Source organism: Eucalyptus grandis, chromosome 8 (genome assembly GCF_016545825.1).
Source record: "Eucalyptus grandis isolate ANBG69807.140 chromosome 8, ASM1654582v1, whole genome shotgun sequence".
In the NCBI taxonomy this organism is placed as follows: Eukaryota; Viridiplantae; Streptophyta; class Magnoliopsida; order Myrtales; family Myrtaceae; genus Eucalyptus; species Eucalyptus grandis.
The window spans coordinates 70,550,614-70,570,007 of record NC_052619.1 but is presented as its reverse complement, the minus strand read 5'-3'; the positions used below and the strand labels follow the sequence as shown (position 1 = coordinate 70,570,007).

The 19,394-nt window shown below is 40.2% G+C and overlaps 2 protein-coding genes across 2 annotated transcripts; both read left to right on the top strand.

Annotated features, from left to right (window-relative positions):
* Positions 1 to 634: 634 nt before the first annotated feature.
* LOC104415881 (alcohol dehydrogenase 1) lies at positions 635 to 3,717 on the top strand. Its single transcript, XM_010027274.3, has 10 exons — positions 635 to 877; positions 1,470 to 1,606; positions 1,699 to 1,745; positions 1,836 to 2,161; positions 2,236 to 2,318; positions 2,426 to 2,501; positions 2,745 to 2,806; positions 2,898 to 2,993; positions 3,082 to 3,243; positions 3,386 to 3,717. The coding sequence occupies exons 1-10, from the start codon at positions 841 to 843 to the stop codon at positions 3,500 to 3,502; spliced, it is 1,143 nt and encodes a 380-aa protein (XP_010025576.2). The 5' UTR covers positions 635 to 840; the 3' UTR covers positions 3,503 to 3,717.
* Positions 3,718 to 11,407: 7,690 nt separating this feature from the next.
* LOC104415882 (alcohol dehydrogenase 1) lies at positions 11,408 to 14,555 on the top strand. Its single transcript, XM_010027276.3, has 10 exons — positions 11,408 to 11,708; positions 12,313 to 12,449; positions 12,542 to 12,588; positions 12,685 to 13,010; positions 13,085 to 13,167; positions 13,275 to 13,350; positions 13,594 to 13,655; positions 13,745 to 13,840; positions 13,929 to 14,090; positions 14,232 to 14,555. The coding sequence occupies exons 1-10, from the start codon at positions 11,549 to 11,551 to the stop codon at positions 14,346 to 14,348; spliced, it is 1,266 nt and encodes a 421-aa protein (XP_010025578.2). The 5' UTR covers positions 11,408 to 11,548; the 3' UTR covers positions 14,349 to 14,555.
* Positions 14,556 to 19,394: the final 4,839 nt, after the last annotated feature.

Genomic DNA, 19,394 nt, shown 5'->3' with positions numbered 1-19,394 from the left:
TATATATGAGTAACCCTCTAACCAAAAAACAGCTATTGATTATTTTATCCTCATTGACTTATACTTTCCTAACAGCTAACAAGGTATCGTTTGAGGAATATCTTAGATTACAGAGTCGACAAATAATTTTTATTATCGCACATTTGAGCGGTTAATGCATATACTATAATATTTCCTTATTTAGTCACTTGACAAGTGCACACGCCAGTTAAATTCAAAGAAAAATAATGCGCAACCGTTACATCAAACATGTAAAACCGGTTCAGAAAGCATATCGCCATCTAAGCGATTGAGAACATCAGACATGACTCCTCAGATTCTTTACGACAATAAAATAAGAACCCAAACCGGAGACAGAAACCGCTGCGGTCCAAAAGTAGCTGGAAGCTGACTGTTAAACAGCCGGGTAAAAAGGCCAAGAAGGGAAGAGCCTTCCCGAGATTCTGACCTGCAGAGTCAACGCGCCGAAGAAAACTAGAAACTGGGAACGACCCGCAATACAAAAGGCGCCGCAAGAAGTCAAAAGAGCATCCATCGAGCATCGAGAGAAACAAAGCACGCCGGTCCTGGTTTTGGGGTGACGTGCTTTTCGCCCTTTCCCTCTCCCTTGACATGGGTTGGAGATACCGTCTTCGAAACTGAGCACATCGGTTTACGGGGTCGCGTAGTTTCGCCGTTTCTTTATTCCCTCCCTCGGACGTTGATTGGTGCTGAACCATGAGTCTCTCTTCGCCTCGCGGGCTACAAATACCGCCACCCATCACCCTCTTCTCCTCACATCCAGAAGAAGGAATCATCTTTTTCATCGCTTAAGAAAGAAGCCGAGGAGTTTGGACAACCATGTCGAGCACTGTCGGGAAAGTCATTCGTTGCAAAGGTGCGAGCTTCTGCGATGAAAAGCTTTAGCGAATCATGCTGCTTCTTTTATTTTTTTTGGTTCAGCACCTGTTGAGTGAGATTCGCATGGTTTCCTTGCGGTGGTCTAATTTATAGTTTTATGTGGAACTTCGTCGTTGATCATATGTCCCTCAGTGCGTGTTTTTTACGATCATCAGGTTGATTATGCAGCTTGGATTTAGGACTTTGTGATTAATTGTTGATTCTGCTAGTTGAATTGTGCCAGCTGCATATAACGATGTTGCTTGAGTTGCTAATTCCACTGCTTGAAGTGGTCCCCATTATGCCCACATCGAATGGACGTACAGTCTGCTGATTCTGATAATTTCCAGCTTTCTTGTGTTCAAATGAAGCTTCAATGAAAGAATCTGAATATGGTGGTAACCCAATTCGGGTTCACGCCAATGCTAATTTGCCCAGTTTTGGTCTTCCACCCCCGTTCATCGTAATATCAATCCCTTTTCTTTAGAATACACTATGATGTCCTGCCTTATCGCTTTTTTTTTACCTTCTCTTCAAAACATTAAATCACTGCATTCTGCTTGCATTAACCGAATGATTTTGGATATCAGCTGCGGTGGCATGGGAAGCCGGAAAGCCACTGGTGATAGAAGAAGTGGAGGTGGCTCCACCGCAGGCCATGGAGGTTCGTGTGAAAATCGTCGTCACAGCACTCTGCCACACAGATGTATACTTTTGGGAAGCCAAGGTAAATAGATGTTCCCCTCCTTCGATTCTCATGTTCCTTGTAGATTTTTCATCAGAGCAGTTAATAAGCCCCGTTGATCCATCAATTTTCAGGGACAAACCCCAGTTTTCCCTCGCATATTTGGTCATGAAGCAGCAGGGTATGGCCTACTACTTCTTCATTTGATATTTAATGGGCCTCATTCTTTCTTTCATTGGTGCTTATAAGTCGTGATCTTCTTGATCCTTAGGATTGTCGAAAGCGTCGGTGAGGGCGTGACAGAGCTCAAACCTGGTGATCATATGCTTCCAGTGTTCACGGGGGAGTGCAAGGAGTGTCGGCATTGTAAATCTGAGGAGAGCAACATGTGTGACCTCCTTAGGATAAACACAGACAGAGGAGTGATGCTGAACGATGGCAAATCGAGATTCTCGATCAATGGAAAACCCATTTACCATTTCGTTGGAACATCAACGTTTAGTGAGTACTCGGTCATTCATGTCGGCTGCCTAGCCAAGATAAATCCTGCTGCTCCCATGGACAAAGTTTGCATTCTCAGCTGTGGAGTCTCCACTGGTACGTAATTGAAATGGTGCTTTTTTACCTTATCATTCACCAAATTGTTGTTGCTAATCTGAGTTGCAATGCAGGTCTTGGGGCCACCTTAAATGTTGCGAAACCTCCCAAGGGTTCAACTGTTGCTATATTTGGACTAGGTGCTGTTGGCCTTTCTGTGAGTTTCTGCAATGCTCTCCTTTACATGCTATTGCTTATTTTGTACTGAGGATGCTTGTGCTTGCTCGTTGATCTGAAAAGACTGTTCCTTGTGACTTTTATCAGGCAGCTGAAGGTGCCAGAATTGCTGGAGCTTCGAGGATCATTGGTGTCGATCTCAATCCGAAAAGGTTTGACGAGGGTGAGTACAATTCTAACAAGATTAATACTTAACAGCATTCCGAAAAACAAAGGTTGTCTCATGAGTTCTGAGTACTGAAAAGTAAATAATAAGGTTGCCTCATCATTAAGCTTTCGCTAGTTTCTTTTGTTTACACTGTAGGCGTTCTGATGCGCTCTATTGAGTATAGCTTAAAATTTCCCTCTGATGAACTTGTGGTTCCATCAAATCTTCTGCTGATGGTCAATTTCTTTATCTGAACAGCCAAGAAATTTGGCGTTACCGAGTTTGTGAACCCAAAAGATCATCATAAGCCAGTTCAGGAGGTTAGTAAACCAGTATGTTAAGTTGGAATACTGTAACTATTAAGTAGAGACTTCATCATCGGTGCTGATAATGCGATTCCATCATCCTCAGGTTCTTGCTGAAATGACTGACGGGGGAGTCGACCGAAGCATCGAGTGCACAGGAAGCGTCAATGCCATGATCTCTGCTTTCGAATGCGTTCATGATGTAATCTCCGATGAATTTTGCCAACAGGCATGATATAAAAGATGTCACAAAGCCATTGAAAAAAATACTCACGTTCCTCCATTTGCAGGGATGGGGTGTGGCAGTACTTGTCGGAGTGCCGAACAAAGACGACGCCTTCAAGACTCATCCGATGAATTTCCTGAATGAGAAGACACTCAAGGGCACCTTCTTCGGCAACTACAAGCCGCGCACCGACCTTCCAAACGTTGTCGAGATGTACATGAGGAAGGTAAGTGAGCGAAGACATGATAATGCGATTCCCATAATGGCTAGCATCGGTTAGGTTATGAAGATTCAGTGGCCTAATCTTCTTCGAAACTTTCATAAACTCGATGATGCTGACTTCAACCCCCGGCATCTTATTTCTGCAGGAGCTCGAGCTGGAGAAGTTCATCACGCACGAAGTCTGTCTCTCCGAGATCAACAAGGCGTTCGACTACATGCTTAAGGGAGAGTCGCTCCGCTGCATCATCCGCATGGATGGATAGAGGAGCCTCAGTGGCTGATCAGGTTCGCCCGATAAGTTCGATCAGGCTTCCGAATGTACGATCGCCAATAAAAGTCGAAACATAGGATGTTGAAAGTTCAAAAGAGTCTCCGTCTTTTGTTCCCCCATGTTGGTTTACTTCCCTTTGTACAGTGTGTATACTATGTTTTACTATGAATGGAGTTTGAAGAAACATGCTAGTCCGGATTGTCACTATATTTCTGGTGCATAAGAACTCCAAAGCTAAGTTATGAAACGATATCACTCTTCGATGAGCTATCTTTATTCGTGCAGATGGTCCGAGACCACCAATAATGGTTCTTGTTAATGTTGAATGAGATAAATCATATTGTGTATTTCTTAATCAAGAGGATTACACAATAACCCAACATAGATCTCCTACTAGTAGAACTTCTAACCCAATCTATATCAAAGTAACCCATGGCATTCAGATGGCCATAATTCTTGAAAAGTAGTCATTTACCTAGTGCTTCATTTAAGTACTTGATAATTCGAAGCACAACATCTTAGTGAGTAATTCAAGGAGAATTCATGAATTGACTTATTACACCGATAACAAAAGATATATCAAGTCTTGTGACAATAAGATGGTTCAACTTTCCAACTAATCTCCAATATTTCACTGGATCATGTAATAGTTATCTATGTTTTGTATCAAGTTTCACATTGAATTCAATAGGAGTATCAACTTGTATTACTCTAATAAATCCAACCTCATCAAGAATATTAATGACATATTTTCGTTGGGTTAAATTGATACCTATATGCGAGTAGAACTTATCAAGGTCAGGAGTAAGAGAATGGACAAACAAATATAACCAAAGACGCATAGAGGTAATGGAAAGGGAAGATGATTTGGATGTAAAATCAAAAAAGGTGTCTCCCCCCGAAGAATAGAAGATGGAAGCCAAGGTTGTAAGGATTACATGACTCTAAAATGTTTTAAGTAGATGTATGTGAAACATAAAACACCGAGCAACATTAATAAGATGGCGATTTTTACATTTAGCTACACCATTTTGCTATGTGGTGTATGAACAAAAAGTCTATCGAATAATGCCATGAGAATCAAAAAAAGTTTGAAAACTAGAACTAGGAGCAAGATACTCTTTCGCATTATCTAATTGCAAAGTTTCGACAGAAGTATTATATTGATTCATACACCGCAAAATAAAATAAACAAAAGCAATGAAAATCTCAGTACGGTTGTTAATTAAGAACAACCAAATCATTCGGGAAAAATTATCCTCAAATATTATTAATATATGAAACCAAATGTATTAGAAACACGATACGGACTACATACATCTAAGTGAACCAGCTCAAAGGGACTAGACACACAACTCTTAATGCGAGAAGGAAAGGAAACTTTATGGTGTTTACCAAGCTAACAACATTCACATTGAAAAGTACTCATAAACTTAGACTTAGGAACTAAACATCGAAGAATGTTCAAAGGCGGATGATCAGTCCTACAATGCATCCGACACACATCAAGGGATGTGCGCTTCATAGATATTGCTGCTATCACCTTCTTGTCAAGATAATATATATCATTTGATTCATGTCCCCTACCAATCATCTATCTAGTCCTCATATTCTGAAAGATGCAATGAGAAGAAGAGACTACTGAACAATTTAGTTTTTAGTTGATGAAGTAACAAAATTCAAATTACATGGAGTTTTAAAATGAATGATAGACGATAAGGAAAGAGAGGAACTCAAATGAGCATCTCTAGTGCCAATAACTTGGGAAGGTGAACTATTAATTAACATAACAGAATTGGACACCTTAGGAGGTGTAGAATGTAATAAAGATAATAATTTAGAGTTACTAGCTATATGATGAGTAGTTCTAAAATCTATAGCCTAGGAGTCAAACACTGTAAAAAGTAAACAAGATGAACTACATCTAGAGGTATGTACTAGAGTTGTGGTGGGAACTGAAGTTCCTATCACTTATTGGGAGCAAATCCATGCATCATACTCAGCACGTATCAATATAGCAGAATCTCTCATATTCTACACATTAGTAGAACTCGGTGGAGCCAATGGGGAAGAATCTTCCACCTCTGCAAATGCAGCAAGTGTAGGCCTAAACTCAGGATAAAGCATGTAGCTATAAGCTTTTGTATATCCAACCCTTTAACAATTATTACAATAACAAAATTCACAACCACCAATACCTCTATCATGACCTCCACAATTTCCACTCAGAACAAAACCATGTTTACGACCCCAAGTTCCACATTCACTAGAATCATAAGAAATCATAGCTCTTATCTCCAAAGTTGTAGTTGAGATTTTGTTAGTAGGCATCTAGCGAAGGGCTCGGAAGAAAACCTCATAACTGTAGAGAGTGAGATTTTCAGACATAATTTGCTGACAAAGAGGAGAATATTCAAGCTTAGTGCTTTTAGAAACAGTATCACTTGAAGATCCTCCTAGTGTTTGATTAGGACATATGGATCGGCCGAAGCAGGAAAATAAGTATCCAGTTGTCGACAAAGTGTAGTGATATAAGCATAATATTCAAATAGAGATTGATCTCCACGTTGAAGATCAAAGCATGGAGATCAAACAAGCCTCCCATGTGTTATACACCCATGTCATTTTATTCTGGCTAGAGTAAAGTAAAGCACATTTTTCACATACTTCCTTACAAGAAATTGCACTGAATGAAATGATGACTAACTTTAGAATTCATACTATTCCATAACAGTGTATAGATCATCGTATCTCCAACAACCTAGTCATTTATCTTACTCTTATTTGTGGAGACCGTAGACATAAGATAATCATGTTGTCTAGTGGCAATAAGATAAACTTCTATGACTTTAGACTAAGAAGGATAATTAGTTCCATCCAACTTAACAAATGTCAATTGAAAATGTGTCAAACCAATAGAAGATCAACCACAAAGTAATAACCACAAATAAGAGTTCAATCAGTGCACTATTGAGTCATAATAATCTACCAAGAAGCCATAAAAGTATACACTTGGTATCGAAGAATTACCATAACCATATGAGGATAGCTTTATTAGGCATGGTTACTATAGAGGTCATATTGATGCTTATATACCTTATGATGAGAATTTATATTATTACGATGTGAACTCATTATATCCTTTACAACCCCCTACCCCCCAACAAAATCTTATTTATACCATTCCAACCCCGAAAGGGGAAAGAGCAAGAACAACACTTGTTGTATCCTTCACCCTTTATAGCCAGTAAACCCCTCATTGACTTGCTTAGCTTCGCTTAGCCCTCTCTATACTTGGTATCAAAGAATACCATAACCGTACGACACTCCAAAGGTTACTAAGCACATACCAACTAGCCTTTCAAGGAACAATATGCTACAATAAGAAGTCATGTAAGAACATTGGATAGCATCCTCCATTGTCCCCTTTTATTTTTTATTTTTTATTTTTGGAAACCCTAGCAGTCAAACGAAATGCCTTCAAACTCCTCAATCGAATAGACAAACGCCAGTCAGATCTCAAGACACATGAATACCAAATCTATTAATCATTTTTTAATCTCTTTGTCATGGAAGAAGGCTAAGCAAGCGTCGATTCCATTAGATAAGCTTTAGCAATAGGTGCTGCTGCAAAACGAGACTAGTCACTAGTTCTAAGATAGTACGATAAACAGAGATCTGGTGATGGTGATGGCGATGGCGATGGCGATGGCAATGGTGACAATGATGGCTATGGTGGTAAAGTGAGTGTGGCTATGGTGGTGGTAGTGGGGTTGAAGATTAGGATTTTTATATTTGCTCCAATATCATGTTGAAGGAGATAAATCATATTGTATATTTTTTAATCAAGAAGATATATATATGAGTAACCCTCTAACCATAAAATAACTATTGACTATTTTATCCTCATTGACTTATACTTTCCTAACAGCTAACAAGCGCTCTTAAAGCCCCCATTAAAGGTATCGTTTGAGGAATATTTTAGATTACAAAATTGACAAATAATTTTTATTACCACACCTTTGAGCGGTTAATGCATATTATAATATTTCCTCATTTAGTCACTTGACAAGTGCACACCCTAATCAAATTCAAAGAAAAACAATGCGCAACCATTACATCAAACATGTAAAACCGGTTCAAAAAGCATATTGCCATCGAAGCGATTGACAACATCGGAAAATGAAGAGTTTTTTCACTTTTAGTAAATTTTTCGCGAAATAAACAACACCTTAATTGTAAATCCAATTTTCGTTAGGGTTTTGGAGCATCTCAAGTTCAGTAAACTTCCGAAGGGGGGCGCACCCGGATCAACGGGGTCCAGGAGATACTGAATGGGCCGGGCCGGCCCAGCCCAATGAATTTCCCGCCAAATCAAACGGGGGCGCGCTAACATCACCCCCCGTCTCTCTCCCTCACTCTCTCTCTCTCTCTCCCTTAGAGAGAGAGAGAGGGTCGATTGCCTGTGCCTGCTTCATCCTCCATCGACGAGCACGCGCGCCTGTCAGCGAAAGGAAGAGAGTAAGAACGCTTCGATTTCAGAGAGAGGGAAGAAGCAGGGAAGCGGCGGAGCGGGCGGGCGGGAGAAGAAATGAAGGGAGGGACGGTCCAGATCAACTGGCACGAGACCAAGCCCGTCCTAACCCTAGATTTCCACCCCCTCTCCGGCCTCCTCGCCACCGGCGGCGCCGATTTCGACGTCAAGGTCTGCTCCTCTCCCTCCCTCTCTCTCTCTCTCTCTCTCTCTCTCTATCGTCTCTTCCGTTCTCTTAATTGCTATTCTGCAGCTCAAAGTTTGTAAATTTGGGGGGCGCCGGCTTTTTCCGTTTTCCGTCTCGGCGTGTTTCTGTTGCTCTTAGGTTGATTTACGCGGCATTTTGCTCGTCTCGGCTGTATCGCGTCTGTGCTTTTCGGAACGTAGCGAGTGTGATTGCTGTCTATGTCCTGGCTTTCCTTTCTTATCGTTCCGAAAGGAAGTGACTTTGTCCGCCTATGGAGTTTAAATTTGAAGCCCTTTATTGTAGATTACTTGTGGAATCCGATTTCAGCGATCTTTAGTGCGTCGTATTTTCGGGAAGTGTCTAATACTTTCTCCCCAGATGGTGAATGGAACTGTTGTTGTTGGGTTGTGCTGGTTGTGCTGAGTTCGATCACCGCCCTAGATTCAGTGGACGTAATTTTTTTACCGAATGGTAGGTGGTTTATATGGGATCCGAGTTAAAGTTGAAGGATCCCCATCGTATTAATTTGAGTTCCAGAGTCCTGTTGCTCTTAGGTTAATTTATGAGGCATTTTGCTCGTCTTGGCTGTATCATGTCTATGCTTTTCGAAACATAGCGAGCGTAATTGCTGTCTATGTCCTAGGCTCTTCTTTCTTAGCGTTCCAAAAGGAAGTGACTTTAGAGCCTAAATGAGCATTCCAAATGCTGAACCAAACAGGGCCTTTGTCTGCTTGTGGAGTTCAAGTTTGAAGCCCTTTATTGTAGATTACTTGTGGAATGTGGTTTTGGTGATAAGTAGCGCGTTCTATTTTCTGGAAGTGCCTAATACTTTCTCCCCAGATGATGGTCAATGGAACTGTTCTTCTTGGATTGTGCTAAGTTCGTTCGCCGCATATGGGATCCAAGTAAAAGTTGAAGGATCCCCATTGTATTAAATTGAGTTTCAGAGTCTCATGTGTTTCTTAGATAAGATGAGTTGCTAGTTTCTCATTTTGCCTGAAGAATAATTCCACTGCACTATTCTCCCACTAAGTTATCGACTTGTCTTGAGTTATCAATTCTAATTTAAATTGTTTTCCTTTGTTTTTATAATGGAGAAAAGTTTATTAATCACTTGAAATAATCTTTATAATTTCACATAAATGTTAGTAAATTTAAAGCATAGTTAAGAAAAAAAATGAGGGTGGGTGAAAGAAGAGAGAATTTGATAATTAAAAGAAAAATAAACTTTGCTAAGTAACTTATATGAGAGTGAGTAACTAAAAATCAATGAGTAATTTAATTGGAAAAAAATTGGGTAAGTCAATCTGACTGAGAATGGTGATTTCTAAAAATTAGTAAATTCAAGGCATTACTAAGAAATGCGGATTTTGTCCGAAGAAAGAAAGAAATGTGGATAGAAATTTGTGAAGAAAAGTTGGCAAATTAAAAAAAAAAAAAAAAAAAAAGTCAAATAAGTACTAGCGACTCAAACGAAAGTTAGTAACCCAATTCAATTTAACAGGAGAAAAGCTACTGACTCACTTTAGGTTCATAATTTTTTTTAAATGAGTTAGAGACATAAGAATTGGTAATTAAGGCATATAAAAGTTGATAATTCAGTAGAAAAATGATAAAATATAAAGAAAGACTGTTAATATAGATAAAACAACAGAAGCGATTTTATTATAATGAGATGGTTTCAATTTCAAGTGGCAATCTGTGAGATCAAGTTGCCTCACAAGTTGCAACTTTTACTAACTGCTTCGCTGACCGTTTATTGAGATTCTGATTGGCGATTACGCATTCAATTCAATTTAGAATATATGGGATTAGATTTTTTTTTCTTGGTAAAAATATATGGGATTAGATTCAAACAGAACATTTTATTCATGATTGGTTAATTGTGTTTTTGGGAGCTTCTTGCCCCCAATTTTCGACTCATGTGACTTATATTGTAATAGAAATTAGAAGCTTGGATTTAAAGACTATTTAACATTGAATTTACTTTACGGACTGTACTCATAACCAGATAAATTTAAATATAAATAATTATGGGCATATAACTATTATAGGTGCTCAATGTAAATTCATTTGCAATAAGTGATAGTCACTTAAAAAATTAAAGTCAAATTCCAAACCTTTAAAATTGGGCCTTTGTCTTTTGTACTGATATAGTCATTCACAATAAGTAGCCAAATTCAATAATAAAGCGAAGTTCATATTCTAAATCTCCCTAAACAGAAAATAAAGTGGGCCTTTGTCTTTTGTACTGATATTTTTGCTAAATAAATCTATGGCAAAACTATATGCGCAAAATCTATTCACAAAACTTCCACACAAAATGACGTGATAATAATCTATAAACATGTCAATTTCTAATTATAGATTTTATTTGACTAGTTTATAGACCTAGAAGACATGATAATATAGTTAGACGTTGCAAAATATCATACAAAAATATGTCTATATAAGAATTTTTTTGGTACCTCTAACATCTATCTCATATAATAGGGAACAAGATTCTATCCTTATGTTACCATTACAATATGTCTTTTCTTCCTAAAATACTCTTAATTTAGGGGTAGTAAAGAAACGAGAATACCCATGTAGGCCACTACCCTAAATTTAGAAATACAAATATCCAAATAACATTAATAACATTAATAACATGAGTAGTCGTAAGTTTTCATTCAATCGCTCTCTATTCTTTTTTTTGCCATGACAAAAATGAATAAAATAATCAAAACCCAAAATTCATAAAGTGCCGAACAAAATCATGAATAGGTACTAAATAAGATGCGAGTCAAAATTTGAGCAAATGGATCAAGTATAGAATCATGCTGATGCTTGTACTAAACGGCATAAAAGATGGATCCTGTATTTGTATACTTAATCTCCACTAGACATGAGTCCTCAGATTCTTTACGACAATAAAATAAGAACCCAAACCGGAGACGGAAACCGCTGCGGTCCAAAAGTAGCTGGAAGCTGACCGTTAAACAGCCGGGTAAAAAGGCCAAGAAGGGAAAGAGCCTTCCCGAGAGGGAGATTCTGACCTGCAGAGGTCAACGCACCCAAAAAAAAAAAAAAAAAACCAGAAACTGGGAAGGATCCGCAATACAAAAGGCGCTGCAAGAAGTCAGCAGAGCATCCATCAAGCATGGAGAGAAACAAAGCACCCGGTCCTGGTTTTGGGGTGACGTGCTTTTCGCCCTTTTCTTCTCTCTTGACGTGGTCTCGAGATACCGTCTTCGAAACTGAGCACACTGGTTTACAGGGTGGCGTGGTTTCGCCGTTTCTTTATTCCCTCCCTCGGACGTTGATTGGTGCTGACCATGAGTCTCTCTTCGCCTCGGCGGGCTACAAATACCGCCACCCATCACCCTCTTCTCCTCACATCCAGAAGAAGGAATCATCTTTTCATCGCTCAAGAAAGAAGCCAAGGAGTTTGGACAACCATGTCGAGCACTGTCGGGAAAGTCATTCGTTGCAAAGGTGCGAGCTTCTGCAATGAAAAGCTTTTGCGAATCATGCTTCTTCTTTTATTTTTATTTTTATTTTTATTTTGGTTCAGCACCTGTTGAGTCAGATTCGCATGGTTCCTTGCGGTGGTCTAATTCATGGTTTTAAGTGGAACTTCCTCGTTGATCATATGCCCCTCAGTGCGTGTTTTTGACGATCATCAGGTTGATTATGCAGCTGGGATTTAGGATTTTGTGATTAATTGTTGGTCCTGCTAGTTGAATTGTGCCGGCTGCATATAACGATGTTGCTTGAGTTGCTAATTCCACTGCTTGAAGTGGTCCCCATTATGCCGGCGTCAAATGGACGTACAGTCCGCTGATTCTGATCATTTCCAGCTTTGTTGTGTTCAAATGAAGCTTCAATTAAAGAATCTGAACATGGTGGTAACCTAATTCGGGTTTCCGCCAATGCTAATTTGCCCAGTTTTGGTCTTCCGCCCCCGTTCATTGTAATAGCAATCCCTTTTCTTTAGAATACACTATGATGTCCTGCCTTATCACAGTTTTTTACCTTCTCTTCAAAACATTAAATCACTGCATTCTGCTTGCATTAACCGAATGATTTTGGATATCAGCTGCGGTGGCATGGGAAGCCGGAAAGCCACTGGTGATAGAAGAAGTGGAGGTGGCTCCACCGCAGGCCATGGAGGTTCGAGTGAAAATCGCCGTCACAGCACTCTGCCACACAGATGTATACTTTTGGGAAGCCAAGGTAAATAGATGTTCCCCTCCTTCGATTAGCATGTTCCTTGTAGATTTTCCACCAAAGCAGTTATTAAGCCCCCTTGATCCATCAATTTTCAGGGACAAACCCCAGTTTTCCCTCGCATATTTGGTCATGAAGCAGCAGGGTATGGCCTACTACTTCTTCATTTGATATTTAATGGACCTCAGTTTTATTCTTTCTTTCATTGGTGCTTATAAGTCGTGATCTTCTTGATCCTTAGGATTGTCGAAAGCGTCGGTGAGGGCGTGACAGAGCTCAAACCTGGTGATCATGTGCTTCCAGTGTTCACGGGGGAGTGCAAGGAGTGTCGGCATTGTAAATCTGAGGAGAGCAACATGTGTGACCTCCTTAGGATAAACACAGACAGAGGAGTGATGCTGAACGATGGCAAATCAAGATTCTCGATCAATGGAAAACCCATTTACCATTTCGTTGGAACATCAACGTTTAGTGAGTACTCGGTCATTCATGTGGGCTGCCTAGCCAAGATAAATCCTGCTGCTCCCATGGACAAAGTTTGCATTCTCAGCTGTGGAGTCTCCACTGGTACGTAATTGAAATGGTGCTTTTTTACCTTATCATTCACCAAATTGTTGTTGCTAATCTGAGTTGCAATGCAGGTCTTGGGGCCACCTTGAATGTTGCAAAACCTCCCAAGGGTTCAACTGTTGCTATATTTGGACTAGGTGCTGTTGGCCTTTCTGTGAGTTTCTGCAATGCTCTCCTTTACATGCTATTGCTTATTTTGTACTGAGGATGCTTGTGCTTGCTCGTTGATCTGAAAAGACTGTTCCTTGTGACTTTTATCAGGCAGCTGAAGGTGCCAGAATTGCTGGAGCTTCGAGGATCATTGGTGTCGATCTCAATCCGAAAAGGTTTGACGAGGGTGAGTACAATTCTAACAAGATTAATACTTAACAGCATTCCGAAAAAAGAAGGTTGTCTCATGAGTTCTGAGTACTGAAAAGTAAATAATAAGGTTGCCTCATCATTAAGCTTTCGCTAGTTTCTTTTGTTTACACTGTAGGCGTTCTGATGCGCTCTATTGAGTATAGCTTAAAATTTCCCTCTGATGAACTTGTGGTTCCATCAAACCTTCTGCTGATGGTCAATTTCTTTATCTGAACAGCCAAGAAATTTGGTGTTACCGAGTTTGTGAACCCAAAAGATCATCATAAGCCAGTTCAGGAGGTTAGTAAACCAGTATGTTAAGTTGGAATACTGTAACCATTAAGTAGACTTTATCATCGGTGCTGATAATGCGATTCCATCATCCTCAGGTTCTTGCTGAAATGACTGATGGGGGAGTCGACCGAAGCATCGAGTGCACAGGAAGCGTCAATGCCATGATCTCTGCTTTCGAATGCGTTCATGATGTAATCTCCGATGAACTTTGCCGACAGGCACGATATAAATGATGTCACAAAGCCATTGACAAAAATACTCACGTTCCTCCGTTTGCAGGGATGGGGTGTGGCAGTACTTGTCGGAGTGCCAAACAAAGACGACGCCTTCAAGACTCATCCGATGAATTTCCTGAATGAGAAGACACTCAAGGGCACCTTCTTTGGCAACTACAAGCCGCGCACCGACCTTCCAAACGTTGTCGAGATGTACATGAGGAAGGTAAGTGAGCAAAGACATGATAATGTGATTCCCATAATGGCTAGCATCGGTTAGGTTATGAAGATTCAGTGGCCTAATCTTCTTCGAAACTTTCATAAACTCGATGATGCTGACTTCAACCCCGGCATCTTATTTCTGCAGGAGCTCGAGCTGGAGAAGTTCATCACGCACGAAGTCTGTCTCTCCGAGATTAACAAGGCGTTCGACTACATGCTTAAGGGAGAGTCGCTCCGCTGCATCATCCGCATGGACAGATAGAGGAGCCTCAGCAGCCGATTGGGTTTGCCCGATAAGTTCAATCAGGTTTCCGAATGTACGATCGCCAATAAAAGTCGAAACAGAGGATGTTGAAAGTTCAAAAGAGTCTCCGTCTTTTGTTCCCCCCATGTTGGTTTACTTCCCTTTGTACATTGTGTATACTATGTTTTACTATGAATGGAGTTTGAAGAAAGATGCTAGTCTGGCGAAAGGAAAATGTTACATCCACTGAATCTTGGGCGGTGATCGAACTCAGCACAACCCAACAACAACAGTTCCATTCACCATCTGGGGAGAAAGTATTAGGCACTTCCCGAAAATAAAACGCACTAATCATCACCGAAACCGCATTTCACAAGTAATCTACGATAAAGGGCTTCAAATTTAAACTACATAGGCGGACAAGTCACTTCCTTTCGGAACGATGAGAAATGAAAGCCAGGACATAGACAGCAATCACACTCGCTACGTTCCGAAAAGCACAGACGCGATTCAACCATGACGAGCAAAATGCCTCGTAAATCAACCTAAGAGCAACAGAAACACGCCGAGACGGAAAACGGAAAAAGCCGGCGCCCCAAATTTTGCAAACTTTGAGCCACAGTACTGCACCACCGGTGGCGAGGAGGCCGGAGAGGGGGTGGAAATCTAGGGTTAGGACGGGCTTGGTCTCGTGCCAGTTGATCTGGACCGTCCCTCCCTTCATTTCTTCTTCCGCCCGCCCGCTCCGCCGCTTCCTTGCTTCTTCCCTCTCTCTGAAATCGAAGCGTTCTTACTCTCTTCCTTTAACTAACAGCGCGTGTTCTTTTATATATATATATATAGTAATCCTTAGGAGTATGCATGATAAAATTTTTGTTTCTCTCAATTTCTATTATTTTGTTTTCCGGAACAAAAAAAGAACATAAATCTGTTTGGAATAGAAATAAGAAACAAAAAAAAAGAAAAAAAAAGTAATTTCTTGTTCTTAAGAATAATTTCTAGAAATAAGTCAATTTTCTTTTTTTATTTTTCTTTTGTTCCTCTCTCTTGCCGTGGCCACCTCCAACTAGAGCCACTGCCGTCACCGTCGTTCGCCCACCGTTGCCGTTGTACGACCGCCGGCCATCGACCGTCACCACCAACTGGCCGCAACCGTCACCATCAACCGCCCCCTCCCACGGCCGCCCCCTCCCACGACCTCCCGACGGTCCGACGGTGGCTATCGATGGGCTATGCGGCACGATCAGCCATGCCCGATGACGATCGATGACCGGCGATCATGCAGCGGCGGCAATGCGGCGATCAACGGTTGGCGTCTAGCAAAATAAAAAATGAATAAATACAAAAAGAAATTGTTTCGTACCAAACGCATTTTTATTCTTTTTCTATTTCAAAAGTATAAATTTTATTTAGTTACCAAACATCTTATTTTACATAAAAATTGTTCCCCAGAGTAGAAATAAAAAAATAAAAAAAAAAAACTATTTCTGAAAAAAAAAAAAAAAATGTTCTTCACCAAGAAGCGTTACCATGCGCACTCTAAACATAAAATAAATATTAACTATTCTACCCTCATTGGCTTATTATTTCATAATATATCACTTAAGTTGAGATGTAGAAATCAAATAATTCCAACTTGTTACATAAAAAAACTTACTCTATTCCCCAATAAAGACTTAGTAAAAATATTTATAGGCTAATCCTCCATCTTTGTATGTTGAAGGGTGATCTTTCCTATTTGAGGAGTGTTGACACCTAAATTTTGGCGATTTATTTAGTTATTTATTGCATAAAAATTATGGATTAATTTTATCCCTGAAAAAAATATTAATTGCATAGCATATAGATTTAGGTGCATTTATTTTTAATTTGCATTTTTTTTACACTTATTTACTGGACCAATGGCAGATGGGTCGAATTAGTGGTTTTAGGTTTTAAATAAGCTGGGCTAGGCTCACGAAAAGAGTACAAATTGGCCCGAGCCCGTTAACCTAAATTGTGATTTGAAATGAGGATTTTTGAAATTTAAGAAAATTGGGTTTTGATCTTATCTTTAAAAATCAATAGAAAATATTTAGGAGATAAGAAAAATAAGAGGATTTTGTGATTCGGAGGTTATAGGAAAATCTTCGTGTATATTGAAAAGTGGATGAAATATTTCACGAAGATTTTCATCTTATTTGCCTATAAAAGGAAGCCGTATACGATGAGAGAATGGGGGGCTTCTTTTCGTAAAAAAAAATTGAAAAGCGAAAAGAGAGAAAACAGAGAATAGGGTTTCGGTTTGTGGGAGAGGAAAAGAGGAAAAAATAAGCAAAAAGTAGAGGGGAAGGCTGCAGCAAGTGACGTGAGAAGACGGGAGAAGAGGGGAAAAAGAGAAAAAAAGCAATTGACAAGACCCCTACTGTTCATCTTCTCCAAGGGGTTCTTTTGCTGCGTATCCGCCTCAGCCAGCCCAGCGCCTGATTCCCCTGCTGCCGAGCCACCGCCGTGCCGGCGCCGCATCTCCAGTGATGACCTGACGCCGAGCCGCTCCCTGCGGTCGCAACCAGTCCCGACGCAGAAGCCGGTCGCTGATCCATCGCGTGCCTCCGCCTCGATCAGTGCCCCTGCCCCGACGACCCGAAGCCTCGACGCTCCACTCTCCGCGAGCAAGCCCGAGCCGTGCTACAGCCGAGCCGCCTTCCCCGCGCCGACGTAGCCGCCGGTCTCCGTCCACGAGCCCCGACGCTCGCGCCTCCGCCTCGCCTGGGACCTGCAGCTCGGCCCGTTGGCCTCCGCCAGAGCTAGACCCGAGCCGGATCGCAGTCCTTTCCGCCCCGGCGTTGCTGTTCAGCCCTCGGCCCGCGACGCTTCAGCCAGCCCAGCGCCTCTGCTCCGCCTGACGAAGCCGCCGCTGTGCCAATCCGAGTCTCCCCCCGAGTGACTCCCCTGTTCTGCTGCCTGTGTGTCCACTTCGCCGGTGATCCGCCTCAGCCCGAGCCTGCACCTCCGCCCCGGCGGCTGCTTCGCCCGAGCACCCCTGCAACGCTGCTGCCCCTCGCCGGACCTTCGCCGGAGCCCCGGCCGCGACGCCCTTGCTGGACCGACGGTGACCACCACACGGGCACAAGCCTGCTTGAAAAAAAAAAAAGAAAATCATTTAGGTAGTTCTTTTTTTATTTACTTTATCTTATTTTTTTTTAATGTTATTCTCACTTATTTACTTTTTTAGTAGGATTATTCCTAAATATATGATTGATGTTCCAACATGAAAGTCCCCTCAGTTAAGGGATTGATAGTGGATTTTCGCGCCCGAAATCCGACTCGCAATCCTTATAAAAATCGACAATCCACGTCTCAGTAGAGATTTGATTCGCGATTTAAAATTAAATTGGTCAACCCGTCTCTACGCGCGAAATACTTGCCACCAATTTTGGATATCAATATTGTCTTGCTTGATTTGATATCGTATGTTTGGATCAATTTTATTTTCATAAGAGAAAAATAAAATAAAAAATTCAAATTAGGATTAAGTATGTTTTAGAATATTCTTAGTCTTAGGGTTAAAATCGCGATCTGATTTCGAATTTTTTTAAATAAGAAAATCAAAAAGAAAAATCCGAATAAGGACTAGGTCTGTTTTTGTTATCTTGCATATTAGGATTGTAATCTTATTATGAATTTTTAAATAAAAAAATCCAAAAAAAGTGCATTCATTTAGGTTGTTAGTTTTTTATTTGAATTGCATGTTAATTAGGTATTAATTTTAATTTCGAGATTAAAGAAAAACATAAATCATTGTGCATATTAGATTATAATTGCATGTTTCATTTTAAATTTAGATCATCTTTTTAGATAAATGGCATTTTAGATTTAGATAATGTTTTAGTTTAAATTAGGATTTAATATGACTTAATCCTAATTTAAATTAGATAGAATCTTAATCTAGCTAGATCATTTGAAATTTCATAAAATTTGTCTTAGGATAAATTAGTTGCAATTTCTAGGATAGATTGCATTTTTAAAATAAAAAATGTCATTTGCATGTCATATAGAATTAAGTCCATGGAATGCACGTCATTTTAGTGATTATTGTTAGGTTCATTTCTAATTAGAAATTGCCCGTCATTAGATTAGGTCACTTAATAAATGTCGCGTGACATATACCTCGCATATTAAATTGCATGTTGCATGTCATTTTAATTGAAATGATTTTGTACGTCATTGTATTGCATCGCGTCATTAGAATTAAGTCATTTAGGTTAATTTAAATAGACTGCATGCTTATTTATATCATATAGTTTAGGTCATGTTGCCATGCTATATCATTTCATTTTAAATTAATAGCATTGCATTGCATATTGACTATATTTTCATTTAATAAGTGAAAACAAAAAGAAAGAAATTGCGTGTTAATTAGAAACCATATCTAGGATTGTTGATGTGGATTTTAATTTAACACTGCAGATGCTTTCGTTGCTTTGAGGTAAGTTATGCATCATTTAATTGCTTTCTTGGGTGTTAAATTGGTGGTTTGCGCACCCGCATTAATGAGCAAAATCATCCCAAGATCAAGATCAAAGAATGGCATAACCACTGATGAGGCAACAAATGAATCGAGTGATGGCCATACTATTGTAGTAGGAGTTGATCCATTAGCCAAACCATATAATAAGTGTGGTAATGAGCAGATCAAACTGAAATCTCGTGGCCACGATGGAGTTGATCCACGCCTATAATAAGTGTGGTCAGAAAAGTGTTGGTAAGACACACCTATCATCATCAAGAGGCGCAATAAGGACCATCTGAGTATTATAGTATGGTTGGTCTTCAAAGAATGTTAAATCTATTGACACAAACACACGACGATGAGTAGGACCGTAACATTTGTAGCCCTTTTGAGTTCGAGTGTATCCAACAAAGGCATACTTCTCGGCATGAGTGTCCAACTTATCAATGCCGAGAGTAAGAGAATGGACAAAACAAATATAACCAAAGACGCGTAGAGGTAATGGAAAGGGAAGTTGATTTGGATGTAAAATTGAAAAAGGTGTTGCCCCTCGAAGAAGAGAAGATGGAAGC